Source organism: Fringilla coelebs (assembly GCF_963513975.1).
Source record: "Fringilla coelebs genome assembly, chromosome: 1".
In the NCBI taxonomy this organism is placed as follows: domain Eukaryota; kingdom Metazoa; phylum Chordata; class Aves; order Passeriformes; family Fringillidae; genus Fringilla; species Fringilla coelebs.
The window spans coordinates 133264789-133290423 of NC_140028.1; the positions used below are offsets into that span (position 1 = coordinate 133264789).

The 25635-nt window shown below is 39.4% G+C and overlaps 1 protein-coding gene across 3 annotated transcripts in view; it reads left to right on the forward strand.

The window, feature by feature from the left end:
- The first annotated feature begins 20333 nt into the window (after nt 1-20333).
- CACNB2 (calcium voltage-gated channel auxiliary subunit beta 2) overlaps nt 20334-25635 on the forward strand; it is a 242871-nt gene continuing 237569 nt past the window's right edge. For all 3 annotated transcript variants that reach the window (XM_084226957.1, XM_084226954.1, XM_084226955.1), the window contains exon 1: nt 20334-20537. In XM_084226957.1, coding sequence (XP_084083083.1) covers nt 20439-20537 — 99 coding nt within the window. In that variant the 5' untranslated portion in view covers nt 20334-20438. The remainder of the gene's footprint in view (nt 20538-25635) is intronic.

Here is a 25635-nt window from a genome sequence, read left to right on the forward strand (position 1 = left end):
TCCTTTGAGAAAAACAGGGCAAAACTGATACAGAACAGGAAAACCAGAACAAAGAACTCTCCAAAAGAAAGTTCTTATAGATGTGTAGGGTGTACAGGTGTAAATGGCAAAAAACCCAACAAATACATAAAAAATTACTCTCTCTGCATTGCAGCACCTTCTTATTAACAAACACAAATCCCATACAATTCTCTCAAATGTTGCTGGAAAATATTGTGGCTAAGAAGTCAAGTTTTAGCACTGGAAATAGTTCACATATTACAAAATAGATGACTTTCAATAAGTCTTAAACTTGAGACAGGCATTGAAAATATGATCTATATGTTCATAGGCCTGTAGGTTGGAAAATACATATTCATAGTTGATCAAATCAGTGTAATTTTGTGCACAGGATGTAAATTCCATTGCAAGTAATGAGAGGGGGAAAAAGCTTACAAGAGCATAGTCCATTTTCTGTCATTTCCTACTATCATAAAACCTAGTTTTCAAACAGGCTTTTTGTACTTGCAATTAGCAAGAATATGCCATTTGTCTGGACAACAGAGAGGCTGAATATCTGATGTTTCTGGCATTATTAGACTAAGAAAGCACATGACTATTTGTAAATTCCTTTCTAGCATGTAATATTTTAATACACCATCAAAATTCTTAGGTTGGAGTGCACACAATTAACCCTCATTCTTGACTGAGGTTCCTGCTCATGGAACTGTGTTTTCTAGAAGTAATTAAAATGTATTTCACTTGAGTGAAGTGGCTTTTTCTGTTTCCTTTCCTTTCTCTCACTTATTTTCTCCCACTAATATATCTCCTGCTATGCGTTAAGTTTCAGTTTTGATGGAGAAAATCTTATTTTTTAGAGATATTTCATTACTATTGTGTGTGTTGGATCATGGGCAAGAGAGCCTTCAGAAAGGATAGTTTGAATTCTGAGGAAGCATAAATAGAACATGAGGTTCCTACTGGGTTTTTTTTGGTTGGTTGGCTTGTTGTTTGAGGTTTTTTAACTTGTTAGTTATATTTTGTTATTAGAAAGTATACTTCAGCTTTAAAAGAAAAAAAAAATAAAGAAACAACTGAAACTCCAACAAAAAATTTAAATGTCAAGGTGTAAATACCAACACCAGTGGTATTTACCAACTGGTATTCACCAGTTTACATCAGTGATCAGGTCTGCAAGTGATCAGGTCTTCTGCACATCTGCAGCCACTCTTTTAAAGCTGTTGCTTCCCAGCTGAGACATATTAGCTGACCCTGGGCATGTGCCTAATGTTTTGAAAATACTAAGTAAAACAATTGCTTACCACTTTCATTTCTACAGCCTACTAGTATTACAGATGAAGACACAGAAAAACAGTTTCTAATAATGGATAATTATTGGATTTAGGCAATAAAAACCTGAAAATTTCTGGTGACTTGAAGTAGATATGTTCTTGCAATACACTCTTGCAGTTAATAATTCTGGTATGAATTTAAACTACAGCAATAAAGAGAATTGCTTTTGAGTATCTCGTTATTGATTTCAAGTAAGAAATATTCCATACTTTTCACTTCAGAATTCACAACACAAAGGGTATCTCAGACATTAAGAATAAACCTTCAGGCCCCTGGATTTCTCATGAATTACATTTTTGTGCATTAAGAATGGCTATTTGAATAGCAAAAAGGCCCTTTCCTGTCTTCTGCACTTTTGTCCTTTGCTACTTATTTCAGAAATAGCCGCCTTTTACAAAGAATTGCCAAGCTTGTTCCACAGAGAAATTGGTGGTTCACATGGTAAGACACACAAAGTTTTGGCAGAAGAGACATTCATATTCAGGATATTCATCGTTACAAAACAGCATCAGATGTCAGACTCAAGACTTTGCTCTCTAATGCTCTTAAAATCAGTGGGACTTTGCAGCCTGTAAGGAGTAAACCTCTTCTGAATTCTCAGGTTTTTTGATTTATATTGGCAAAATTTTACTAAATGCAGTAATTTCTGCTTCATTCTCTTTTAAAACAAAGGACAACACAGGCTTTTGGATTCTTCATAACAGAACTCCTAAGTCTGCACAGTGCCTCTGTTACTGAGATCTACATGATAAGGAGATCATCTGAAATACAGCTGGCAACCAGCACTGTTTCTCAAGTACTGAAAGTTCCTAGGCAGTATGTTTGATGAAAAACACATTGCATGTTCATTTATCCTGTATGTCTATTTAAAATGTGAGATATAAACATCTCTACTACAGACCAACTCAAAAACCCTATATCTGGTTTACATCCTTCAGTCACCACAAGGACACTTCATTAGCTAATCAATTGTGAAATTGATTTTTAAGAAAATAAAAGCAAATTCAATTTGTTAAGTTTAACCAGTACATGTAATACCCTTCCAGTAAGTCTACCACCACAGTTCTAGCTGCCTTGTGTTATTATTTCCTGGTGACAGATAGGCTGCTACAAATACTTCTACCATAATTAATCTGCTCCAAGGGAAAAAAAAAAAAAACCTAACTAAAAAAGGATTGAAAGTAAACTTCTAAATGACTTGGTACTGCACCCTACAGTGTGAATGGGTCCTTGGGTTTTGAGGTCTATGAATGTAAGACAAATAAGACAAAGCAACTTCCCATGCAGTTACAAGGAAGAAGCAGTGTTTGATATGTCTGTGATGCCAGGTAATAATCAATAGTAATGTAACAGTTTTGGCACTAGCCTGCTTGTCTTTAACTCTCCCTGTTGGCTACATCTACTATTTTCATTCTATTTATACAGTGCTCCATATACAGTGCCTACCTAAATGAGAGAATACTCAATCAAGCTCTCTCAGAGAAAATCAAATAAAGAATAAAGTTCCTTCAAAAATGAGTTTTTTTCCATGTCTTGTCTCTCACATTATCTCATCATCTGAATTCTGCAGAATGGTCAGGAAATTGTAAGAATTTCTACTAGAGTTCAACAGAAAGCTCAAAACATGGAAATTTCCAGCCAGTTTTAAGCAGCATCTTTGGGTGCTTCAAGTAACCCCTAGGGCTTGGTAAGTTTGTCAATTTGTAGTTAGATACAGCAAAAGAAACTTCCTTATCTCTATGGTCTTATCTTTGCACAAGGCTTTGTAAGGTAGCACAAGAGCAGTAGGACAGAAAAGAATTGTCAATGAAAAGCCCCAAATATCTGCACAGAAACCACCTGTTTCCAGGTATGGCTAATGCAAAAGGTAGCAAAATATATTAATCCTACCTTTTTCTCTAGAGTTTAGAGACCTTTGAGATTGCAGGGATAATCCTGTCTGGATATGAAGAATTGGATGTAATCCTCTCTAGATAGTGCATACATTTTCTATCAAAGATCTGCATCTGATCACTCCTCTGTTAGAGATTGGTTGAAGGAGACTATTCTGCCAGCTTTTATAAAATGTAATTGCAGATCAGAATACTCAAAAGCTAATCCAAAACTAGTTAGTCCCATTTCCAGAGACTGCTTGTGCATTTTCTCCAGGGCCTACTGTTCCTTGGAGCAGAGGCTAGAATCCCCAAGTGATAAATTGGTCACCAGGCTGAAGAGTAACAGCCAAAGAAGAGCTGAGGTGGGCAAACACCTCTGGAGATTCTCTAGTCCAACCACCCTAGCTCAGAGCAGGTTCAGCTAGGCAAGGTTTCCCACAGTCATGTCCAGCTAAGTGTTGAGAATCTCCAAGGATGGAGACTGCACAAACTCTCTGGGGAACCTGTGCCAGCACTCAGTCACCCTGTTTCACTTCACTTCTTGTCCTGTCCCTAAATACCACTGAGAAGAGTCTGCCTCCATCTTCTGCACAGCAACAGCTTAACTTCAGTATCCAAGCCCTTAAGCATCTTTGTAAAACTTTGCTGGCCTTGTATTTCCATGTGTTTCTAGTCCTGGGAAGTTCAGCACTGGGCCCAGCACTCCAGGTATGTCTCATCAGGGCTGAGCAGAGAGGCAATGCTGGCAGTGCTGATGGACAAGCTGGACATGAGCCAGCAGTGTGTCCTTACAGCACAAAAGGGAAAAAGTCTCCTTTGCAAAGCTGATTTCCAGCTTGATCCCAGCCTGTACTGGTGCATGGGGTTATTCCTCCCCAGGGACAGGACTTGGCATTTTGAGTTTTTGAACTTGATGAGATTCCTGTTTGCCAATTTCTCCAGCCCATCTCAAGGGCAGCACAACCCCCAGTTCTTTACCACCTGCAGATCACATCCCTTCTCTTCTTTTTCTTCTACCTACCACCTTAAAATAATTCCTATGGAGTTCTAAAGAGAATAGATGAATGTCATGCCTCAGAGCTGCCAGTAAGTGTGATGTAAGCACAGTCCTTTGGGGAGTAGGAAACAGGGATCTCAAGCTCCTCCTGATAAAACCAACAAGGCAATATCCCCAGCAACGTTCTTCACACATTACATATCTTGCCTAAGAATAGGGAGCTGTGTTTTTCCCTCAACCATCTCTGGAAAGGCAGTGATCCTACTTTTGGTCAGAGGATAGTTCACAAATTAGGCAATTTTGAAGCATGTCTTGGCTGGCCCCTAGAAAATTCTTAATTTCTAGGTCTTGAATCCTTGAGAGATAACATTCTGAATTGCTCAGACTGTAACAGAAGCTGAATTTGGGGAGCTTATGAACCAAATGGAGTTATTTAACAAGTTTATGTAACTCTAAAGTTATTCATATATAGCAACTTAACCCTGACTTTGTCCTTTCCATCCAGCCTTAGAGAGTTCCAATAGTGCACAATATTCTCTGTCAAACTACTGCTACTGCTAGAGATGGGAAAAGAATGAGATGAGACAAATATTGCACAGTTATTTCATTTTATCCTAACACTCCCAGCCAGTCCACATCCCTGCACATTAGTACAACTTATGCTGTACAAACCCACTAGAGTTACAGATTTATACGTTAAAAGTTTGAACAATTAAGCATTTTTTAAAAATAAAAAGAAAAAGTTCAAACTCTACTTACTACTGTCTTTATTTCTGCCAAAGCTATGTCAGTATGTGAAGTACCCAAACACTGTCTCATCAATGAGCTTGTTTGAAAATCTGAAATTCAAAGAATGATGTTTTGTATTCATATGTTACAGTTTACTTGCTATCAATAAATTCCTTCAGCTTCCTGCACTGCACAGATCTGACTGTACTTTCCATGCTTTTGTTGATGCCAAAATGTGCCCATCAGATAAAGTTTTCTATTTGGGTAGAACTTCTTGTCTTTACAAAGCTGTTCATAAGTCTGGAGCACAGGATTTAAAATGCCAAGTTTGTAAGATGTCTCTTTTTCTGAGTGAATGTGTCCTCAGTTGAAGCAATAGCCCCTTATACTTCCAAGATTTCCTTAGAAGAAACCAGAAAGAAATGAAAGGTAAATGTGGGTGAACTACAATAAAAAACTGAATATATTTCAAAGGTGATTTCAATGCATTTATTTAAATAAAAACAATATAAATCACAAATCCTTAGTTTAAAACAGTTTTCAGAGCCCCTTAAAGAATCACTGTAGGAAGCAGTTCACCCTGAATCTCAATTGCTTATTTTTTGCTATCAAAAAATTATCAGTATTTATAGTTGCAAATGTAGAAACTTACAAAATGCTTCCTCTGTGGAAAATGAAAATCAAATCTTTGGAAGTTCACAAATACATTCTTCTGTGCTGTTTCACTTACTTTTGCTACTTTGATCACACACTTTCTTAAAGGTTTTTTTTCAGTAAATTACAACTAGCTGGCATTCACAAAGGTGCTACAAGATAGAACAGAGGGTATTCAGCAGGCTTGTTGCAGCAGCATTTGTTCCTATTGACTTTTTTCCAAAATGTTCAAAATTTGGTTCCTCCAGGGAAAGCTTTTATTTGCCTTAAGACTCATTCTTTGCTGTGGTACAATGAAAGGCAATCTTTTGTGCTGTAAACAGCTATGGAATTGTGAATTACTTCTATTCACCCGAGAAATGCTATGTTTCAATAGCATTTAATCCCATATAAATGTTTATTGTGAAGTCCTTAAAATGCATTTCCTTAAGAAGTGTAATTCCTATCTTTCTCATGGCACAAGTTAGTGGGTTTAAAACAAAATAAGCTCATTGGTTTGCAAACCATGGAATTTTTTAGATATTGTTTCTTGACATCTTTTAGTTGTAAACAATAAAATAGAAGTTGATGATATGGCTGCTCTAGAGAAACTTGAATTTATTTTCTAAATATTATAATTTTTTCAGATATATATTGCTCCTAAAGTCACAGAAAATAACATTTCATATCATAAATCATTTGAAAATAACAACACTTTTAGTGGTGTTACTACCTGTATATTGCATGTTTGCATTTATGGTCAGAAGAAAATCTAGAGGTAATGAAAGTGATGGTAAATGCATTTTTATGAATGCATACCTCATACTAATCCCTTGTTTATGGTGTGTGCCAGATCCAAGATAGCAGAAATGAAAATGAATAGGTATTTTTCTGGCAGGAAAATTTACTCCATTATTATGCACTGGATATTACAACAAAGAAGGGCTGTTCCATTTTGGGCTCTCATGGTGGGTTGACAAGACATTTGGCTGTCATGCTTAAAATTTTTGGACATCAAAAAACTAGGCTTTGCTGTAAATATTTACATTTGGTTTTGGTTTTTTTGCAGTGTGCCAGGACCAAAAGGCTTGAAACCTTCCAAAACTGTTGAAGCAATATCTACCTCTTCTCATTTTATAGCATTTCTGTCTTTTAAATGCATTTTTACTTCTCATTTAGGAATTCCTAGCAAGATCAGATTTTAACATAATGGAAGAGAAAATTTGGAAGCTGCTGTGGAAAACAGGTTACTAGGGGTACTAACCTGTGAAGTTGTTTTCTACCCAAGATCTTGTAGAGGTTCAGAAGCTTAGGGTGTTTCAGGTCTCTTACATTTTGTAAAGAAATAATATTGGCTACCTCAGCAGATCTTCTTTAAAAGGTTTGATTATTTTAAACAGTGGCTGCTGCAAAATCTTGAAGAGCAAGAGTCTCAGGACAAGAGCAGTGGCTTTGCCTGGAGTGCCCAGCTCAGGGCACTGCTACTTCACTTCCACAGATTTCAAATTTCCACCAGCTACAGCAGTACAGGAGAGTTGTATCCACATAGGGAAGAGATGTACGCTCAGTACTCCAACCAGGAGTTCAGGTTACTGTGCAAAAAGGGCCATGCAATAGCTGTCAGTGCTCTAAGTCCTCTGCTGAACAATAATCTTAGCAAATTTAGTGAGCTGCAAAAAAACAGCTTCATCTTATGGCAGTGTTAATACTCGATAGGAGCCCAGAGCACCTCAACAATCAAACCAGAAAAATCTGATCTCCTCTCTAGAGTGCCTTATCTGGCAATTCTCAGAGAACCTGACCTAATTTGAATTACTCTTCTTGCACCTGTGCTAATGTGAAATGTGAGGAGAGCACTTAGAAACTATTCCTGAAAAATTCTCTTGAGGAAAGGGTGGCTTGTGTGTGTATCCCACCTCATATACCACAGCTGGCAGCTGTACAAACTGAGCTGCCTTAGCTGAAACTCAAATGACTCATCATTTTAAAGACAATTGTGATTTAAATCATGCTTCTATAATAGCTTGAAATACTCCTTATAAATGAATAAATGAGTAAATGAGATGACTGTTTATAAATAAGAGGGCATATTTATAGTGCTCATATTTTCCTTCTCTCTAAAAGAATTATATAATAATTCCAAAATAGTTCATCCTTGTAAAATACATAAGAAGAGTTTTGTTGAGAATAATTGTTTTAAATTATTATTAAAAAACCTAGAGCTTGCCTGGTCTCTGCCTCAATTCAGAGCTCTGCTACAGGAGTTTATCAACCAAAATAACAACTAAGTTATCCCAACTGGCTGTTACTCAGCTTAGTCATTTTAGAACAGCTGATGTCACAGAAAGGGATATAAAAAAATTTGTTATTAATTTTATACTAGCCTGCTTGCTAAGATATCCTTTTCTGGACTGGATTTATATTTATGAAGCTGAAATAAAATACTGACTTTTTCAAAAGTTTTGCCTAGACCTGGCACATTGTGATGTGATAGTGCATGACACAACTACTAATGTGGGTATGATGTCTGCAAGTCTCTTAGGGGAGTTTTGTTGCTCAGAAGTAACACTGGGTAAACACTATTTTTGTAAGTGTTACCCCATGTATTGCTTTTACTAGCAGCATTCTTGCATGAGGCTGTGTGTTCACATCAGTACTGTTAATCTGAGAAGCTTCAATGAGTGCTACAACCAATATATGCTTAAAGTAACCCTGATCCAAGAGCTACTGTAAAATTCTAATAACAAAGTCACCAGGTAGAAATGCACTGATAACACACATTACAATCAGAATAAATACCAAAGTATTTGGAATGCTCAACCCTGAGCAATAGAGGTACTGTTACTTTGATGAAAAGAGAATGAGACACCAGGGAGCAGATTCTGCACTTCTAGCCCCAAGAAAGTGATGAGATTTATTAGGCAACCAATTATTTCCATTCTATATGGTGGCTTCAATAGCTATTGAAGCAAAGAGTATTTCAACACCACAGGTATTTGGTTGATTGGCACTTAATATGCCAGCCTGGTAGGAATGTATAAGCAGTCATCAAATAAATTCCAAACTCTGAAATGCAGAATCATAGTTCGTTTCCATCAATGAATTCATTTTTTGATTCTGCCCTGCTTACAGCTAAAACTTTTTCTGTGGCATCTCTCAGCAGAATGTAACTTCTTGACATTTTGACTTTTTTCTAAGTGGGATGTGCAGCACTACGTAGGTTTTTCTCTTTAACTTCATTAAAAGCAACTGAGGAGCCATAGAAACAAAGGTCTCTTGGCATATACATACTTACTAGAGGGAAATGGAATAGGTTATATAAGCCAACATTTTACAGTCCTTCCAAACTAAGACTAATTACCAGATGTTCAAGAAACTTTATCAGTGCAATCAGTCCTGATGTCCTTGCTGTGTGGTATGTGTGGTTTTTGCCTTTGTGATGCTGTATATTATTTCCTGTAGGGCTCAAAATGCTGCAGTTATATGGCTCTTTGTGTGAACTGGCTTTACTGCACACATTTTCAGGCTGGTTTCTCTTGATTATGGTGCAATCTGAGAAGTGCCAGCACAGGAGCCTAACCTGTCTGTGCTCCAAATGCGTGGGAATTAGTGTTAACAGAAGTTCTGTGTGTGACTTAGTCACAGTGTCCAGAGAACAGCCAAGCATCACTGCCCACCCATGACATTCTGCTGTGTTTGTCTTAGGGCATCTTGGCCTCACGGTTTCCATGTGTGAAGTCATATCCACATGGAGAAATCTTCAGGTAAATTACCTTCCCTCCAAGACAATAAGGAAAATGACCAGCAGAAGGGTTAGAGATTCTGACAGCCCCACATTTAGCTGGCCTGTGAGGTTCAGCACAAATCCCACTGTAGCCAAGGATCACACAGGCTGAAGCCATAAATCAAAGGCACTTTTACAACAGCTGGCCAGCACAGAGGCTGCACGCTTCCAGCAGCACAGAGTGCAGTGAGTGCCAGCCACCTGAGCACTACCAGCTTGTTCAGGTGGAATGTGCAGCCCTGGCTGGATCCCAACACTCTCCTGTTTTCCCTGCCAGCTGCCTCCAGCCTTTCTCAGTACAGACTTCTGACTGCCAGGGAGGTGCTGTGACACAACTTTACCCTCTTTGCTAAACCATGGAGTCACAGAGCCACTGTTCCATACCAAGCTTTCATCTGTCCTTGGCTTCAGAAATCTCTGTGGATCAGCAGTAGTTTTTCAAAAAATTTTTGAAGCAGGGGAGAGGGTGATGAAATAATCTGGATTTCCAATCTGCAGTGATTTGCTTTCAGCAAAGCCACTGACTGACAAATATTTAACAATACATACATTTTGTGCTAGAAATGCAAAGACGTAATCTATCTGCAAATGTCTTTGTTCACAGTATTAACATCTTGAGGTATTTTTCCAGAGAGCCAGGGAAGTTGAAATAGAGATTATTAAAATGTCACTTGAAGAGATAGGTTCTTATTAATCTAAGATCCTGCAGAGAACTGTAATTTCCTACTGACAAAGATAATATTCAAGGATCACATGGCCTTTGTCATCAAACAAACAGTGCTGATTTTACTTCAGCAGCAGGTAGATTTTTTCTGTACTGTACAGCCTGAGGGCTTCACACCTGAGACCTTACAGTACTGCTCTGATACCAGTGAAATGAGACAATTTATGGCAGAGTCCACAGCATGTCTATGTTAACAATATGGTTTTCCTTTTGCTAGTCTGAATGGCTAAGTAAAGATCAAAACCGCTTCAAAAATATTTTATATTCTATAGAAAACAACTGTTTTTTGAATACCTTTCTGTCTGTATTTTCAGTTTTCAAAATTTTCAGGTTTTTAATATTTTTATTTTACCAGGAATTTTAATTAGTCTCTTTCTTTTGTCTTTCTTTCTTTCTTTCTTTTCCTTTTTTCATCAAACTTGGCCTTGGATCCCAGACAGAGGAACCTGTGCTATGGGTGACAAGTGGGGTTTACTATATGCCTTTGCCAATGAAGTTGGCCAGTCAAATCTAGTCCTCCTTTTTTGTACAACAGATGCTAAACACACTTATAAAATAACTGCATTGAATTATTCCAAATAAGTTTGATTCAACTTGTCTGGGAGATCAAAGTGGTAGCAACAAACAATTATAAGATACAAAGCCTTGAAAGCCTTCATTTTGATTTGGAGTTTGGTTTTGTACTAAACTGATGCTATGCACTTATTGCAAATGGCTCCCAGTCTGATCATTAACTCTGAGTGTAATACAGTGCTACCTCTAACTCTCTGAGCTCTGAAAATAAAATCAAACTATGTTTTCATATTATACCTAAGTTCATTCTTCAGTGCTTTCCCTACTGAAGTATATGTTTTGCAAGGAAGATGTGGAAGTGTTAGTGAATGCTGAATGTTCCATTTCACTGGTAGGTTGCAATATAATATTTTACTTCCTGGATATTTTTTTTACAGATTTTTTTCTGTTAAAGGAATTATTTTTAAAACACTTTGCATTTATAGGGTTTTTTTACTTGTATGTTACATTTACAGCCAGTCTACCTTTTTAATATTTATGTTGTTTATCATTTAAAAAAAGATGCCCAGACCTACTGAGCAAGCAGCAACTACACTGAGAGAACGTTTGTTCCTGTTTTTAAGGGTATTTTGTATTGTAATCTGATATCTGTTTAATTATCCAAAAGCCAAAAAAGATCATCTTTAAGATGCATCAGATCAGGTTTACCCAGTTGTGTTTTCAATACTTTTTGCCATGTTTTTCTGTTTGGAATTGACTTTGTTTTGTTTGATTCAATAAGTTTGGATTTTCTCTAAAAGATGTTATGTAGTATCTCTGAAATCTTAGCTACTTCTAAAATGTAAGGGCTAATCTAAAAATAGGATTGCCTCACAAAATGGGATCTGAATTGAGGTTCAGAAGTAGTAAAGAGCAAACCTGAAAAACCCTCCCAGGGTGCCAAGCGATCTTAAAGACACCTGACTGGATGGAGTTGTGTTTCTCTTTCAAGTTGCACCTGGGACCAAAGAATGGGTAACTTTTTTCCCTAAGAAACTCCTATAAGAGTGCCTATATCTACAATATATATCTGTCAGGAATTTCCTGCAACCATCCCAGGCAGAGGATGCACCATCCCTGAAAACATTCAAGGTCAGATTGAGGATGTAGTTGAGGATATATCTGCTCATTGCAGGGGAGGGGACCAGATGAGCATTAAATGTCCCTTCCAACTCAAACTGGTCAGTAATTCTGTGATCATGAATGGTCTCTATTCTAAACACACATTTTGATAGGACAAGGAAGTAATATTAATATTTAGGCAGATGGTTGCCTATTCCAAGAAGTTTGAAATATCCTGAGATTTTATTCCTGTTCTTAAAGAATATCTTAATTTACCCAATGCCTATTTTGGTTAAAAAGCCAGTACAGTCTCACCTTGGAAACACTGAACTGTTCTGTACTTCTTTTTCCTGACTTGCAAGTTATAATTTCACTGGCTAATTATACCATTATTTCTAATCAACATTATATTTTAAAATGTTAAAAAAATTAGCATTCAAATTATACAGTGCAAGCCATTTGGCAAAATTACTAATTCTGCAAGACATTCAGAATAATGAAAGTATTAAATGTACTGGAACACATATTTGTGCAAGAAACACACCTATCTTAGAGCTGGTTTTTTCCCTTTCTAATTGAAGCATGGTAGCAAATGCAAAATAGTGATGAATTTTCTTACAACATGCAGAATGTAGCTATGCACATGGAGATTATATATATATAGACACTGTAGTAGATTGTGGTAAATGAACTTTCATTGCAGTGGCAAACAGCAACATGAATGATAATTAAAAAGAGTTTACAGGCTTGTTTCACAACAGCATATGTGCAATCCCAGAAAAGCAGAGCGGACACCCAGCTATGTAGTGATCTCAGCTGCAGTGGGAAGGAGCCCTTGTGAGCAGCACCTAATCTGTTTATGAGCTCTCAGAGTAAGGAGGATATAACAAGTTTCTTTCTTCTACATGAACTTCATGTAGATACTTTGGTGTCTACTCTGTTTCATTGCTAATTATTAAAAGATATGCAAAAGCCCTTATTATAACTTCAACCTTGTTTATTTAGGGGAAAAAAACACACCAAAAAAACCCCCCAAAAATAACCACTTACTCTGGCAAAATTTCCTAGTAAAAGCCCTTTTAGTTTAATGCTAATGGCTGAACAAACACTGAAAACAAACTGATGTTTCTTCCAGAAGGAACTACATGGCAAATGAAGTTGGAATTGCTGAGTGGGTGACCACATTTAGCTGGCCCTTTGCTGCTTTAGAACATTGCTGCTTCAGCACTGGCTACTGTTTAGAGAACTATTACACTGAACATAAAAGTGAGAATCAAAAATTAGTCTTGTTTTAAACTGGTACATTGGATTTACAATGGCAGGAATTCAGGAGTTGATTCTTAAATAATAGTTTGGCTACAAAGAGCTAAAGTTTTGGTTCAGACTATCTCACTATATTTACTGTCATTGTTTCCTTTATGCTGGGTGACATATAGAGCAAAACTAAATAAAACAGTTTGTTTTTTGTAAAAGCATGCAACAGAGATTTTTCTCCCAGAAGCAACCTCACAGTGACTCAACTTGAAGAGCCCAGAGACTCACACTGGTAAGAAATATTTATGGCATTTGCCCTACTACTTATGCAAGCAGCCATTCACCTATATGTTATCCTGTTGTTGAGAGACTTATCTTAACACACAGTGTTTTCCTTTTTTCATATGTTTGATCTATTCTAAATGTTTTGTGTCAGCCTGTAGAAATGTATTGAAGAGTAGATGAGCATTCAGAAGATATAAGCATATTAGATACAGTAAATGTTGAATTACTGTTTATAAAGTGCTAGAAAAAAGCTTGCATGAAGTAAGAATTGTGTTAGTGTTTATAAGCCATACTGAAATATGTCCAATGCAGGAGAAATCATGTTTGGGATTCTGGCATCCAGTCAAAAACTAGTGTAGAGCACTTTGTAACTCATGAAGGGTTCTATGAAACTAATGAAGCTACGTTCATGAATGATTTTCAGGACTCTTTTTGGTACCCTGATGTACAGATCATTCACAAATCTCGGAAAACTAGGGCTTAAGTAATCCTGAAGAGGAATGGTTTTCTTTTTTGATGCTTCTCTCTTCAGGTGGATGCGAAAACTGGCAGGACTTCCTGAGTTTTGAGTGAAAAAACAGATGCACACTGATTATACCAGGACAAAAAAAAAAAAAAAAAAAGGAAACAAAGCAACAACATGAAATTTATTTGAATATTGTCCAAACAAAGGCTGTAAAATCTCATCTGGAATTTATTTTGTTCTCAGAAAAAATCCTTTACGGCTAATTACCAAAGACCATGATCTGCTTCTTTTCTTGAGGAGGAAATTTTTTAAGGCTTTGCCCATTATCACTCTTTGAAATGCATTTTTCTTCCTGTTGTGCTAGAATACGCTCCATGTATCTTTGCAGAATTAGGTCTCTGGCTAACAGGATGTTTCTTTAGTGTTTGTTGCCATGGAGCTGCCCCTGCCTGTTGAATTCACCTGGGCAGACTTGAGATGGCACACCAGAGCTGATGCAGTCTGCCACTAACACGTGTCTTCAGCGACCACAGAGCTTCACAGGTGCCATAAGGAAAAGCAGTTCTGACCAGATTTCCTATTAAGGGATTGTTTTAAGCAATACTAAAGATTTTGGGTTTTTATGGATGCCTTGTGAGGTCGCTGATGGCCTGAAATGCCCTCCTTGAAAGAGCAATGCTTCCTCCCTTTCTTTCTTTGCTGCCTTTTTAGAAATAGGCATCCAAGCAACTAACCCAAGAGTGAACAGGGATGTGTTTCACCATGGTTTGCACCAAGGCTTTCAGCAGCAGCTCCAGCACTCCCCGCTGGAGTACTGCAGAGTGGTTTGATTATTAAAGTCCTGGGTGGCATGGGCTTGGACACCAATACATTAGCTTACACTTTTAATAGATATGTGATTTTAGAAGTTGATCCTTTCCTATTATAAGGGTAATTCCATAATGAAAAAAAAATTAAAAAAAAAAGATATATCTATTTCAAGCTATTCCTCCTAAAAAATAGTCAAGAGCAAATTTGAAGGGGAATTTATTTTCTTAGCATGCAATGATATAAGGAAACCATACAGATTTGAGAAACATGTTGCAGGAAGTATTTGAGGGTGTATTTTAAAATACATGGTTTCAAAATAATATAAAAGTTCTTGTTTACTTTCGAAATGTATAGTACATTTGATTGACACTTGCCACTGTTTTCGCCTTTGCACATGACTGGGATCAGAATGCTGCTTTAGGCCTTTGGCATTTTTTTTCTAGAGAAGTCAGATGGGATGGCAATGTTTCAACAGAAAATTATTATGTATGTACTAACTTGGTTTTAGGTTTTTGAAAGATGCTTCAAGGATGATTATCTCAATAAAATTCACGGCAGCACGGAGTCAGAGAAGATGGTGGAGCCTTATGCACCATTTCATGTTTTAGGGGCACAGATGTTTCCCTTAAAAATTTTCTCTGGAAATAGATAAGTTGGTTTTGATGGCAATTAATTGACTGTGGCAATTATAGCACTTACATCACAAAATGAGAATTTCAGTTTTGGTAAAGATTGGGTGGAATTTGAGTAAAAGAGGCTTAGCAATATGTGAGAAAAAGGAGGAACAAACAAAAGCTTGAAGACTTGTCTTTCCTTGCCTCTTTTTGTTGCATAAACTCAAAGTACTTACAAAAAATTACTTCTCTGAAATCAAATCAGCGTTATTCTGCAGTAATGTTCTCAAAACTAAGCCTTTCAGTTTGATGTTTATAGCCAGGCTGCCTTAAGGGTTGGTGTGCTGCCAGGAAGGAATTTTTCAGCCTTGCTCCGAGTTGTGTATTCCTGCTGTCTCTCCTTCCCCTTTCACCCTGGCAGTTGCACTACTCAGTCTTCATGGTAGGATGGTTCAGAGAGATAAAGCAGCAGATTTACCCCATGGAAAGGTAATTAATTTTCTGCTACATTTTGCCTTTAGTTCTTGAGCGGAGTCCCTCGCGCTCCAAGAGCCGAGCGGTGTGCCACGGAGGATCAGATTAGCACAGCCAAGGCAAGGCGGGAGGGAAATGACATCTGGCAAATGCTCACTTTTCAAACTGACTAGATGGCAACATGGAGCGGTGCCATCATCGATTTGCACTTCAAATCTGTACATTTATAAATTGGCAAAGAATTTCAATGCTCTCAGACATATTAACTCTGCCAGCAGCCTTGGTAACGATGAGTTAACTGTCAACCACGTTGGTGGTTTTGCAATCCGCACACTTACTAGAGGTTGTCACCGTCTTGTCTTGTCTTACACAATTTATTCTGAATGAAGTTTTGCCTCAGTGCCACACATAAAGGATTGTTGGGTTGAAAAAAAAAGCACCAACAAACTACCCAAAAGCAGAGAAGCCCAAACTGAGCACAGGGCTCAAGGAAGGGTGGAGGAAAGGCCAACCTTAAGGAGCTGTGGAGAGTTTGGATGCTGTCCTTGGACACAGGCCACACACAATCTATTAAAATCTGTCTCTCATGTCAGTAACTCACATGGGCTGAGCATATTTGTGGGTGAGAATGCTGTAAAGCCTTTTTGTGCTCTTGCAATTCAAGTATTTAATAAGAGAAAAATGATACTATAAATAGAAACACCATAGTTGGTAAGGACTGGGGATACAAAAGGAGATATGCAGTCTCAGTTATGACAGGAGAGCAAAGAAAAAGCAAAGAAAATATCAACTGAAACCAGCAACTTCTGCAGAAGTGCTTAATCAAACATGAACTTTGTATACAACCCATCGGCAGCAAATTTGCTCTTGCAAAGTGAACAGCTTGTGAGCGGGAACGTGCCTTTTTTGGTCACGTTTTGCAAAGGGCTGAAAATATGTGCCTAGTAGGTGTTGTGGCTTTTTCAAGTATTGTGAGCCTTTCTGTGCATTTAAAGCATTTTTGCCAGTGTTTATATATTGCTCCTATCTTCCATCATGTGGAAACCTTCCTCCTTCCAGTCCTGTCTTCTCCAGAGTGCATTGTAACGGTATCAATCAAGGCTTTCTGAGGTGCATGGCACATATATCCAAGAATAAAGCATAATAAACAAGAGCTGGGAGAATGGATCAGTTCATTAAATCCAGCCAGGTGGTGTTGTGCTCTGATACAGACTGATAATGCATTCAAAAGTGAGCCTTTCTGGAGTGGTTTTGTTCAGACTCCTGTGAAAGATGAAGCACTAAAATAAGAGGAACCCCTTTAATTTGCACTTGTGACAGGCAGCTTCCACTTTATCACTGAAAAAGATAAACTATGTCTGTCTTGAGATATTAAAACCAGGTCATCAAGTGAATTTGGTTTTTTTTTCCACAATATTGAATTTCTGGCTACAATTCATTTTAGGCAGGAGGTGGCACAGACTAAGAGATGGCCAGCATTTCTTTTTAACTGAAAATCTTAAAGAAATGCTCTATATCAGGGCTTTAAACGTATGCTCAGTTAGAAGCATTTTATATAGTTTCATAAGAATAATTGTAAGCTCATTGGTCTGTATTTGTACAAGTTTTTAATGAAGTCCCTTGGGTCTAAGTTATCAGATTTTACCTGCAATTGCACAAATATCAGCCAACCCTCCCTGGCCTATATTTTGCCCATTTAGGTGATAGTTATAGGCTAAACCAAACATGTACCTGCCATTCATGGGTACAAAGGTCAGGACATGGTGCTGACACCACATTCTTATACTGGTGGTAAAGAACAATTAAATGTGCAAAGTAATACAGCCCTCCTTGCTTTAAAAGAACATCTAAACTCTCATGCAAAAAAACCCAGCTATTTTTGGCACCCAAATCAGGTTATCTTGTTTGTCAGCCTAAGCTTTTGGGATTGTTTTTTAAAAGAAAAAAAAAAAGCCCTATGAACAAAACAGCTTGTGTTTTCTTCTGGTTTTCTAACATTTACATGTTTATAAAAAAACAAATAAGCATGCACAACACCTCTTCAGTGCAGATAAAAGTGTAAATAAATGCAGCAGTGTGGTTTTCTGCTGAGAAAGGGTTAGGCATACCAGGTTGTTTTTCCCCTTGAGAAAGAGCAAGCAATTTAGAATCTCTGCACATTGTTTTTACACATTGACCCTTCTCCTGGAGCAGAGGTGGCCAAAAACAGCATGCAGAGGGATGACTGCATGCATGTGTGTTTAGCTGAAGGATTTTCACTGCACATTTCAAGGTTAGAGAACTTGGATTAACTGCTGAACAAAAGGGGTGAAACAGAGTAAAGTACAATTATTTTTCTATGCTAATCTTCTAGCCAGTCATTACATCAAGGCAATGAATGATAATTGCTGCTAAAGAACAGTTGTGTAGAATATTTTTCCTCAGAAAGAAAAACCAAATAAACTTTCTAAAAATTCAAATGTTATTCGTGTGTGTGGTGGGGGGAAACTTCTTTTCTGAGTCTTTGCTTTCTACAGACCCTACATGGGTGTACATAAAAAAGCAAAATAATTACCATTATATTTTTATATTGGAATGAAAAAAGAAAAGACAAACTAATAATAAAAGAAATGACTGAGCAACACAAAAAATGAACTTCAATTGACATATTCAAACTCTAATTTATAAGAGAGTAGAAATAGTCTTTCAATCTGGATTCACAATTTATGGTTTTAGAAACTGTAATGTTTCAAAAACGATCACTACTACTCTTACAGAAGGATGGTATACTTGAAAAAATGCTCCTATTTATACACTCTTTACAAAGTGAAAACCCAGAAGGCAATATGAAGGGCCACTGTTACATGATGAAGTGACTTCCACTCCCTTCTCTGTGTGAGAGAGAACAGGCAATCCCTGACAGATGCCTGAAAATCCACCAAGTAGATGCACTGAATCATGGGGGATCGTCCAGCGCCTGTCCTAGAGCGTGCCTCGAAACACAAGGATAAATTGCTCCAAAGCCATAAAGGTGTCAGAAATACAAAACCAACATTTTTCAATCATAATATGCCACTCTGCAAGCATTAGCATGAACATTGTGTTTAGGTTTTTCAGTAAATTCCTTAATAATGATGATGGTCACAAAAAGTAATTCCATTTAAACAATCTAATTTGTAAGTGTCAAAGAAATAACTACTTCAAAGCCTCTACTAGATGGTGAAGTATGCATTTTCCACACCAAATATCTGAAAAGAAAATATCTTTTTGGTTATAACTACCTGAAGAACATCTGGAAGCAGTCCAGGCTCCAGCATCTTTGTGGTTCCAAGACTGTTTATCACATCTATTGGGTTACTTGAAAGAAAATTAAGCAATAAACCCCACACTTCTAACTTTAAAGGTTGTGTTTTGTCATGGACAACACCTTAAAATTCTAGAAAATAATTTTGAAATGCTGTCTTCAAAAATAAATATGAAATTTTTTGGACAAGTGAAAGTTCTTTAAACCTCAGAGCTCTTCCTCTTGCAGGGAAAGCTAATTCCTTCACAAAAAAAAAAAAAAAAAAAAAAAGGGCAGTTCCTGTAAGATTTTTTCATTATTCATATAAGAACATCCATAGGGGTAAGCTAATTCAGAAAGGAAGCTTATTAGCTATTATGAAAAATGAAATAAATGAACCATGCAATCTGGACAAAGCTTGAAAGTACTTCTTGAAATTGATCTGGCTTTTTGTGCTGGCTTTGGTTTGCTGGCTTCTTTTCCTGAAAGTGACTTTTATTACTTTTAGTAATGGTTGTGATTTTAAGTGTGCGACATTAGGCCAGTCAGTTTCTAGACTTAGTTTTCACTGTTTATAATCAGCTGATAAGAGATGTCACAAACCACCACAAAGTGATTCTTAAAACATAAGTTTCCCTCACGGTACATGGGGCACAGCTAGGTCCCATCCAGTGAAAGAATGGTGTCAGCCATTGTGGGCTTCTCAGGGTCAGAGACTTTGGTCTCTGTCAGGACCAAAATGATCTGTCATTGACAAGAAATGAAAGATCCTCTCAGGGGTGGAGGATGATTTTGCCGGATCAGGTTTCAAACAGGTGTTTCAAGCGCCTCCTGTGGGGTACCGATAGCACGATCGAGATTGTGCAGACACAGGTTAAATAAAATTCGACAGTGAGCTTCATCTTACTCATCCCCTGTTGATATGGGCACAGGAACCTCCGAGTACAGCCAAAAACCCTGTCAACACGAGAGACCTATGGAACTTTCTCTGTCGAAGTGCCGGTTTGCCCACTAAAACCGCAGGTCTCTGCCGGTGCGCGCCGAGGCAGGCGATGCCGTGCGGCCAGGGTGGAGACGCCCGGCAGGGCTGAAGGGAAAAGCAGGGCCTGACCGCACCCCGGCCCCCGCTCCCCAGCCCCAACTTTGCTGCTCGCCGCTCGGCCGCGTTCGGGCTGGGCCGGCCGGCGCTGGGCGCGGATCCCGGCGCGGATGCCGGTGCCGATGCCGGTGCCGCCCCCGCCCGGCGCTGCCGAGGGAGATGCTCGCTGTCACTTTCCCTCTTCCCCACGCACCGCCCCCTGCCCTCCCCCGCGCCCGCCGCCGGCGCTGCCCCGTCCCCGGCGCCGAGCGCTCCCCGCCGGCAGCAGGCAGGGCAGAGCAGGGCGGAGCAGAGCGGAGCGGAGCGGAGCGGAGCCGGGCTGGGTAGGTCAGGGCCGCCCGCCCGCTCCTCGGCATGGCCGGGCGCTGAGCGGCGCCCGCCGCCCCGGCTCGGCTCGGCTCGGCTCGGCTCGGCTCGGCTCGGCTCGGCTCGGCTCGGTTCTGTCCCGCCGAGAGGCCCGGCGCCCAGCCACCCGCTCTCCTCGCCAATGGTCCAGAGCGACATGTCCAAATCGCCTCCCAGCCCGGCGCAGGAGGTGCAGATGGAGCTGCTGGACAACCCCCTGCCCGCGGCGGCGGCAGCGCAGGTACGGCGGGCTCGGCCGGGGCCGGGGCGGCGGCGGGGCGGGGGCGCGGGGCAGGACGGCGGGGCCGCCGGAGCTGCCCGTCCTTCAACTTTGGTCACCGCCGTCAGAAAAGTTTGACAGCTCCCCTAAGACGCCCGAAACCCCTGTCTTCGCCTCCACCCTCAAATGCCGTTTAATTAACATCCATGGGATGCTCTGTGCCGTAGAAGCATCGTAAGTCAAAAGAACCTTGCGATTATTTGGAAGAGGAATATGTAAGAACGCGTTGATATTAAGCTGATCTTCTGCACATGTATTACTCGCAGGGTACGGCTATTTTTCCCTGCTCCAGTAACCTGTTGTACCGTACCTGATGCTTCCCACGCACGGCTGAAGCCTCCCTCGTCTGTGCCACGGGCTGGTGACAGTCTGTAGGTGAGGGAAGGCAATCCACGCCAGTTGTTCGGCAGGAATTTTGGGGAGGCTGAAGGTGTTGAACATGCTGCAGATTTAAGCTGCTCGATTTTCATGCAGAAGGTGGTTGTACAGTCGTCTCAGAAATTTTGAGAACTCAGTTCATGTGCAGTGTTCGGGTGGATGGGTGATGAGAAGGAGGCTGGGTAAGGCATACTTAGAAAAGACTTCGTATTTTGAAAGGTTGTTTCTGTTTAATGTATGAATGTTGCTTAAAATCTTCAAGTTTGCAGTAGTTGGCTACAGAGACTTCAGAGTGCTGTTTTTGAACCCAGTAAAAGGGTGGTAAAATCTGATTGTGTGCATTTCAGATTACAAACATGCACGATCTTGTTAGGACAGACATTTTTTTGCTTTTGGGGTGCAGTTTTTCCTGCTGCTGCCAAAGCCATCTCTGATGCTTTGTTTGAGAAGGTGGACCAGCTCCATCCCAGAAGTGCTTGATTGACAGAGAAAAATGCTGTCATTCTGTCAACAGTCTTGGTGATTGATCTTTACTTACTCAGGCCCGGTGACAGCAGAGCAAAATCCAGGCACTGAAGCAGAGACTAGGTTAAACTGAAAAAGAGACAGTGTCTCTTTGGATGTCAGTAGCCTCCAAGCACAGAACAGACATTTCAGTAGGGCCATATGCTTTGCCAGCTTCTCCAGAAACAGTGGCAATGGAGCTAATTTCTGACCTACAAATCCCCCCTTTTTACATCTTTTCAGCCCTAAGCACAGATTCAGCAACTGTCAAATCATATGGTACCTCTCTGCTGTGGACAAATGTCAAATACTGATCATAAAATTGATTTCTCAACCCTCCTTTTTACTAGGGCTAAAGAACCTCTGTTTAGAGAGGAAGAGTAGTTTGCTAACACCCACGTTATTTATGTTTCAGGTAATACATTTATATTCTGTTTTATAAAACAGGTTTCTGAACATTCACAGCCAAAAAGATTCCCTTTTTAAGACAGTGATAACGCACCTTTTTGGTTCAGGGATGTTTTTCAGTTTTTGGAATCAAAGTCATTAGGCAGAACAGGAATCATCTTCTCCATATGTACTTGTTTTAGTCATACATAAACCTTTTGTAGAGAGGAAATAAAGTTATGGAAACAGAAGAGACCTTTGTCTGAATAACACTGCAGGTTAATTCCTTAGCAAGCGCTGCATTTAGAGACAATTACTTTGATTTGAATTTTTGTTCCATGAGCATTTAAAAAATCCCAATGTTGTAAAACCTTGCTGCTTTAGAACACACTCACAGTGAGAAGGAGAGGCTTAATGAGGACATGGGAACCATCAAGTAGATTGCCTGCAGGTACTTCAGTTATTTGCACCACTATCTTTTTCTCTAAGGTAGTTAAATATCAATCCTAGAAACATTTCTGCCAAATAATCTGTCAGGCAAACCAACATGTGAGCTTATGGTGTGATGTCACTCCTAAAAGTGATTACTTGAAGTGCTTCTTCTGGGAATTATCATTAAAGGAAATATTACTGAAGAGCCTTTGTAGAGTCATACCAAGTCACAACAATTCTCATATCCAAGAACTTTACTTTTGCAAAGCTGAGATTTCTTTTAACTTATCTTAACATCATGGTCAATATTTTGGATTGTGCCTGTCCATCCATTTTGGCCAAATTTGTCACCATGGGGCAGAGGAGGGAAATGTAGTTAACGCTCCAGAAATAGTTCACTTAAAAGGCAGTTCAATATGTGAAATATTTCTAGATAACATCTGTTTAAAATCTATTTCTTATTTTCATAATGCATTTTCCTAAAAAGATCTGCAAACAAAAAAAAAAAAAAAATCTCTTTGAGAGCTCATCATGACAGTTATACTGTATTTTTCCAGGGAAGTTCTTTGCAACTGGGACAAGATATTGGTGTTCTTTTCTGAATTACCTAAAATTCTATGGCTTTTAGGTCCATATGACTGTAAAAATAGTTCTAGTTCTAGTTCAATGTGATCTTAGTCTCAGATGGATCTCGGTCTTAGATGGAGTTGCAGTAGAGTTTTGGATGTCCAGTTTTATCCAGACAAATCCAGACAAATTTATTCAACTGCGTGCTGACAGTTATACCGGGGACTTATTCACAATGTCCAGGTGTATGTCAGTGCAAAGGGGTGGTTTTAGGTGTGGCCCTTTTGTAATGAAATCAGCATTAGGTTTTCTGAAAGAAAAGAAGCAAACTGTTCTAATGTATCAGTGTTTGATGATCAGTTTTTTGGTGTATTTTTTTTTAATCAACCTCAGTCTTCTCTTTACATAAAGAACCCTCCTTTTTTTTAGGAATTTGAATTAGTAGAAAATTCATTTTAATAATTTTAATTAACCCAGGTACTATTATGATTTGATTATAATATAACATAGCACATTAATGCCTTTCATGGTAACTCTTAGCCTCTCTTCTTTTTCCCCCTTGCTCCCATGTAATTTTCTTATGATCTTTCTTCAAAGTCTCTCAGTCCTCAAAAATCATTAGATTCAACTTCTGTTGTTGTTTTCTCATCACAAAGCTTCCTGTGCTGTGCATTAGGGACAGTCATAGCAAATCAGATGAGTAAATTACACAAAGACATTTCAAAGAAAACATAATGAAACCTTCTATAAAGCAACTACAGACTACCTTGTGGGGGGATGAATCTTACACTGGATGAATTCTTCCCTATTCCTCATTATTATTTTCCTCCTGTTCCTTTTTTGCCTGCTTATGCATCATCTGTCAGTGCACGTCCTAACAACCTGACACATTTTATGTGAAAACAATTCTCGATTGTTTTCTTCAGCTCTTTCACCTGCATTTAGATTTCCTCCACTACATCGTGCTGCTAAATGCTTCTGCCTTCCAAGTCTAAAGGTTTCATCATCCCTGGAGCGCTTGGTTTGTTTTTCAGGTTGCATTGCAGAAGGTAAACTGAATGCATGAGTCCAGGGGACAGGCTTGTTCAGTTTTCCTTCTGTATCAACCATGTTAAGGAGAATTTGAGAGTGATGTGCATGTGGTGACTCCAGAGAATCAGCTTAGTTACAGCCCTTACGCTGGCTGTTGTCCTTCCTGAATCTCCAGCTACCTTCTCAGTTGTAGAGCCCCGTCCCTTCACTGCCTGTCTGGTGGTAATGAGGAATGGAACAATATCCAGAGATTTATTCTCAGCTGATTAATCACACTGCCCTCTGCTGCTTTCAGCTGAGTTGATTTATCCCAGTTCAGACCGTGTTTACCTGTTCTTCAAACAAACGTTTTGCAGCCGTGTATTTCCCAGTACTGACTTGCAAGAATACTTTGTAAGCCATAAACAAACAAAATTTATATTCCTTTGCTTACTTAAATAATAACAATACCCATTCGTTATAGAGGTGTGGAAGGTTGTACTCTCTTCTGGCAGCATCCCTAGAAGCCAGATCCAATGTGGCAGCAATTCAGTGGAGGATATACAAACAAAGGAAGAAGAGATAAAATCCAATTCCATTCCTTGGACTTCCTCATGGCCCTCAGCAAGAGCTGGTGTTTTCTGTTCCGAAGTGGCAGTCTCCTTTTAGTGTTGTATTCCTTACTGACAAAAATAAATTTTAATAGTCCTTCACTGCAGAAAGCCCTGCAGGTTTCACCTATTACTTTTCTGATAATTCTCTGCTCTTTGGGGTTTTTTTGCATTATCCTGTACTCAAGAAATAAAAGGTGATTTTGCATGCTCATCTCTTCCAGAGATATTTTCCATTTGGGTATTACCCATTACCAGCATAAATGGGGTGTAATAGTTGATCTTTACATTATCCTAGAGTGTAAATTCACTCTGAAACAGTTCAGCAGTTTCAGTTCTAACTTATTTATCTTCTAGAGGCAATCTCTGGTTTTGTCCTGTTTTGCCTCTACGGATGAAAAGTTCCTGTGCTATTACAAGGCTGGCTTCTCTGGAGTCTCAGTTACTTTTCTGCTGCTATTTTTACTCAGGTCTTTGCAGTGCTACGATAGAAGAATTTAAAAATCAAGGAACCGAAATTGCCTTCCCCACCCTCCAAGGGGTTGCCTTGGTCCCTGTCCTCAGGGCAGCAAACCCTTGGCAGAGGGAAATGGGCTGTTGGTCGCTGCAGGCGTGCTTCTGTCACAGAGCCAGATCTCCTTCTGTTTGCTTGTGCAAGTAAAATACAGAAACCCGTGGAGGGCAGGTGGGGAGGTGCAGGCAGGTGGCTGCAGCTGGACTTGCCAGTTTTAAAAGGCTGCAGGAGGGTTTGGGCACGAGCCCCTTCTGCTGCTGCGGGCTCTGTTTTGTGAGGTGGGAGCTGGCATCTTCATCCCCGGTGTTAATGGCAGAGGAGCAGCAGGTTTGCACTGGGGTGGGTTCCTGGGGAGGAGGAGAGCCAGCCAAGCTCCCAGCTTCTTGTCTGGCAGGGGGAGACTGCCAGATGACCTGGTCTGAGGCCAGGGGGAGAGCACTGGGAGATGGCTCACAAGTGTAGGAACTGGCAAGAATAGGGCTGTTTCTAGATGCAGTGTTGGCAAGGCTTTATCACGGGCAAAGAAAAGAAAAGAACATCTAAGATTTACCCATTACAGATTGCTCAGCAGAAATTAGTTTTCTTTTAATGGTGAAAAATAAGCATCTCTCAAATATTTATGTATTATATTTGCAAGTTTTGAGAAGTGAATTAT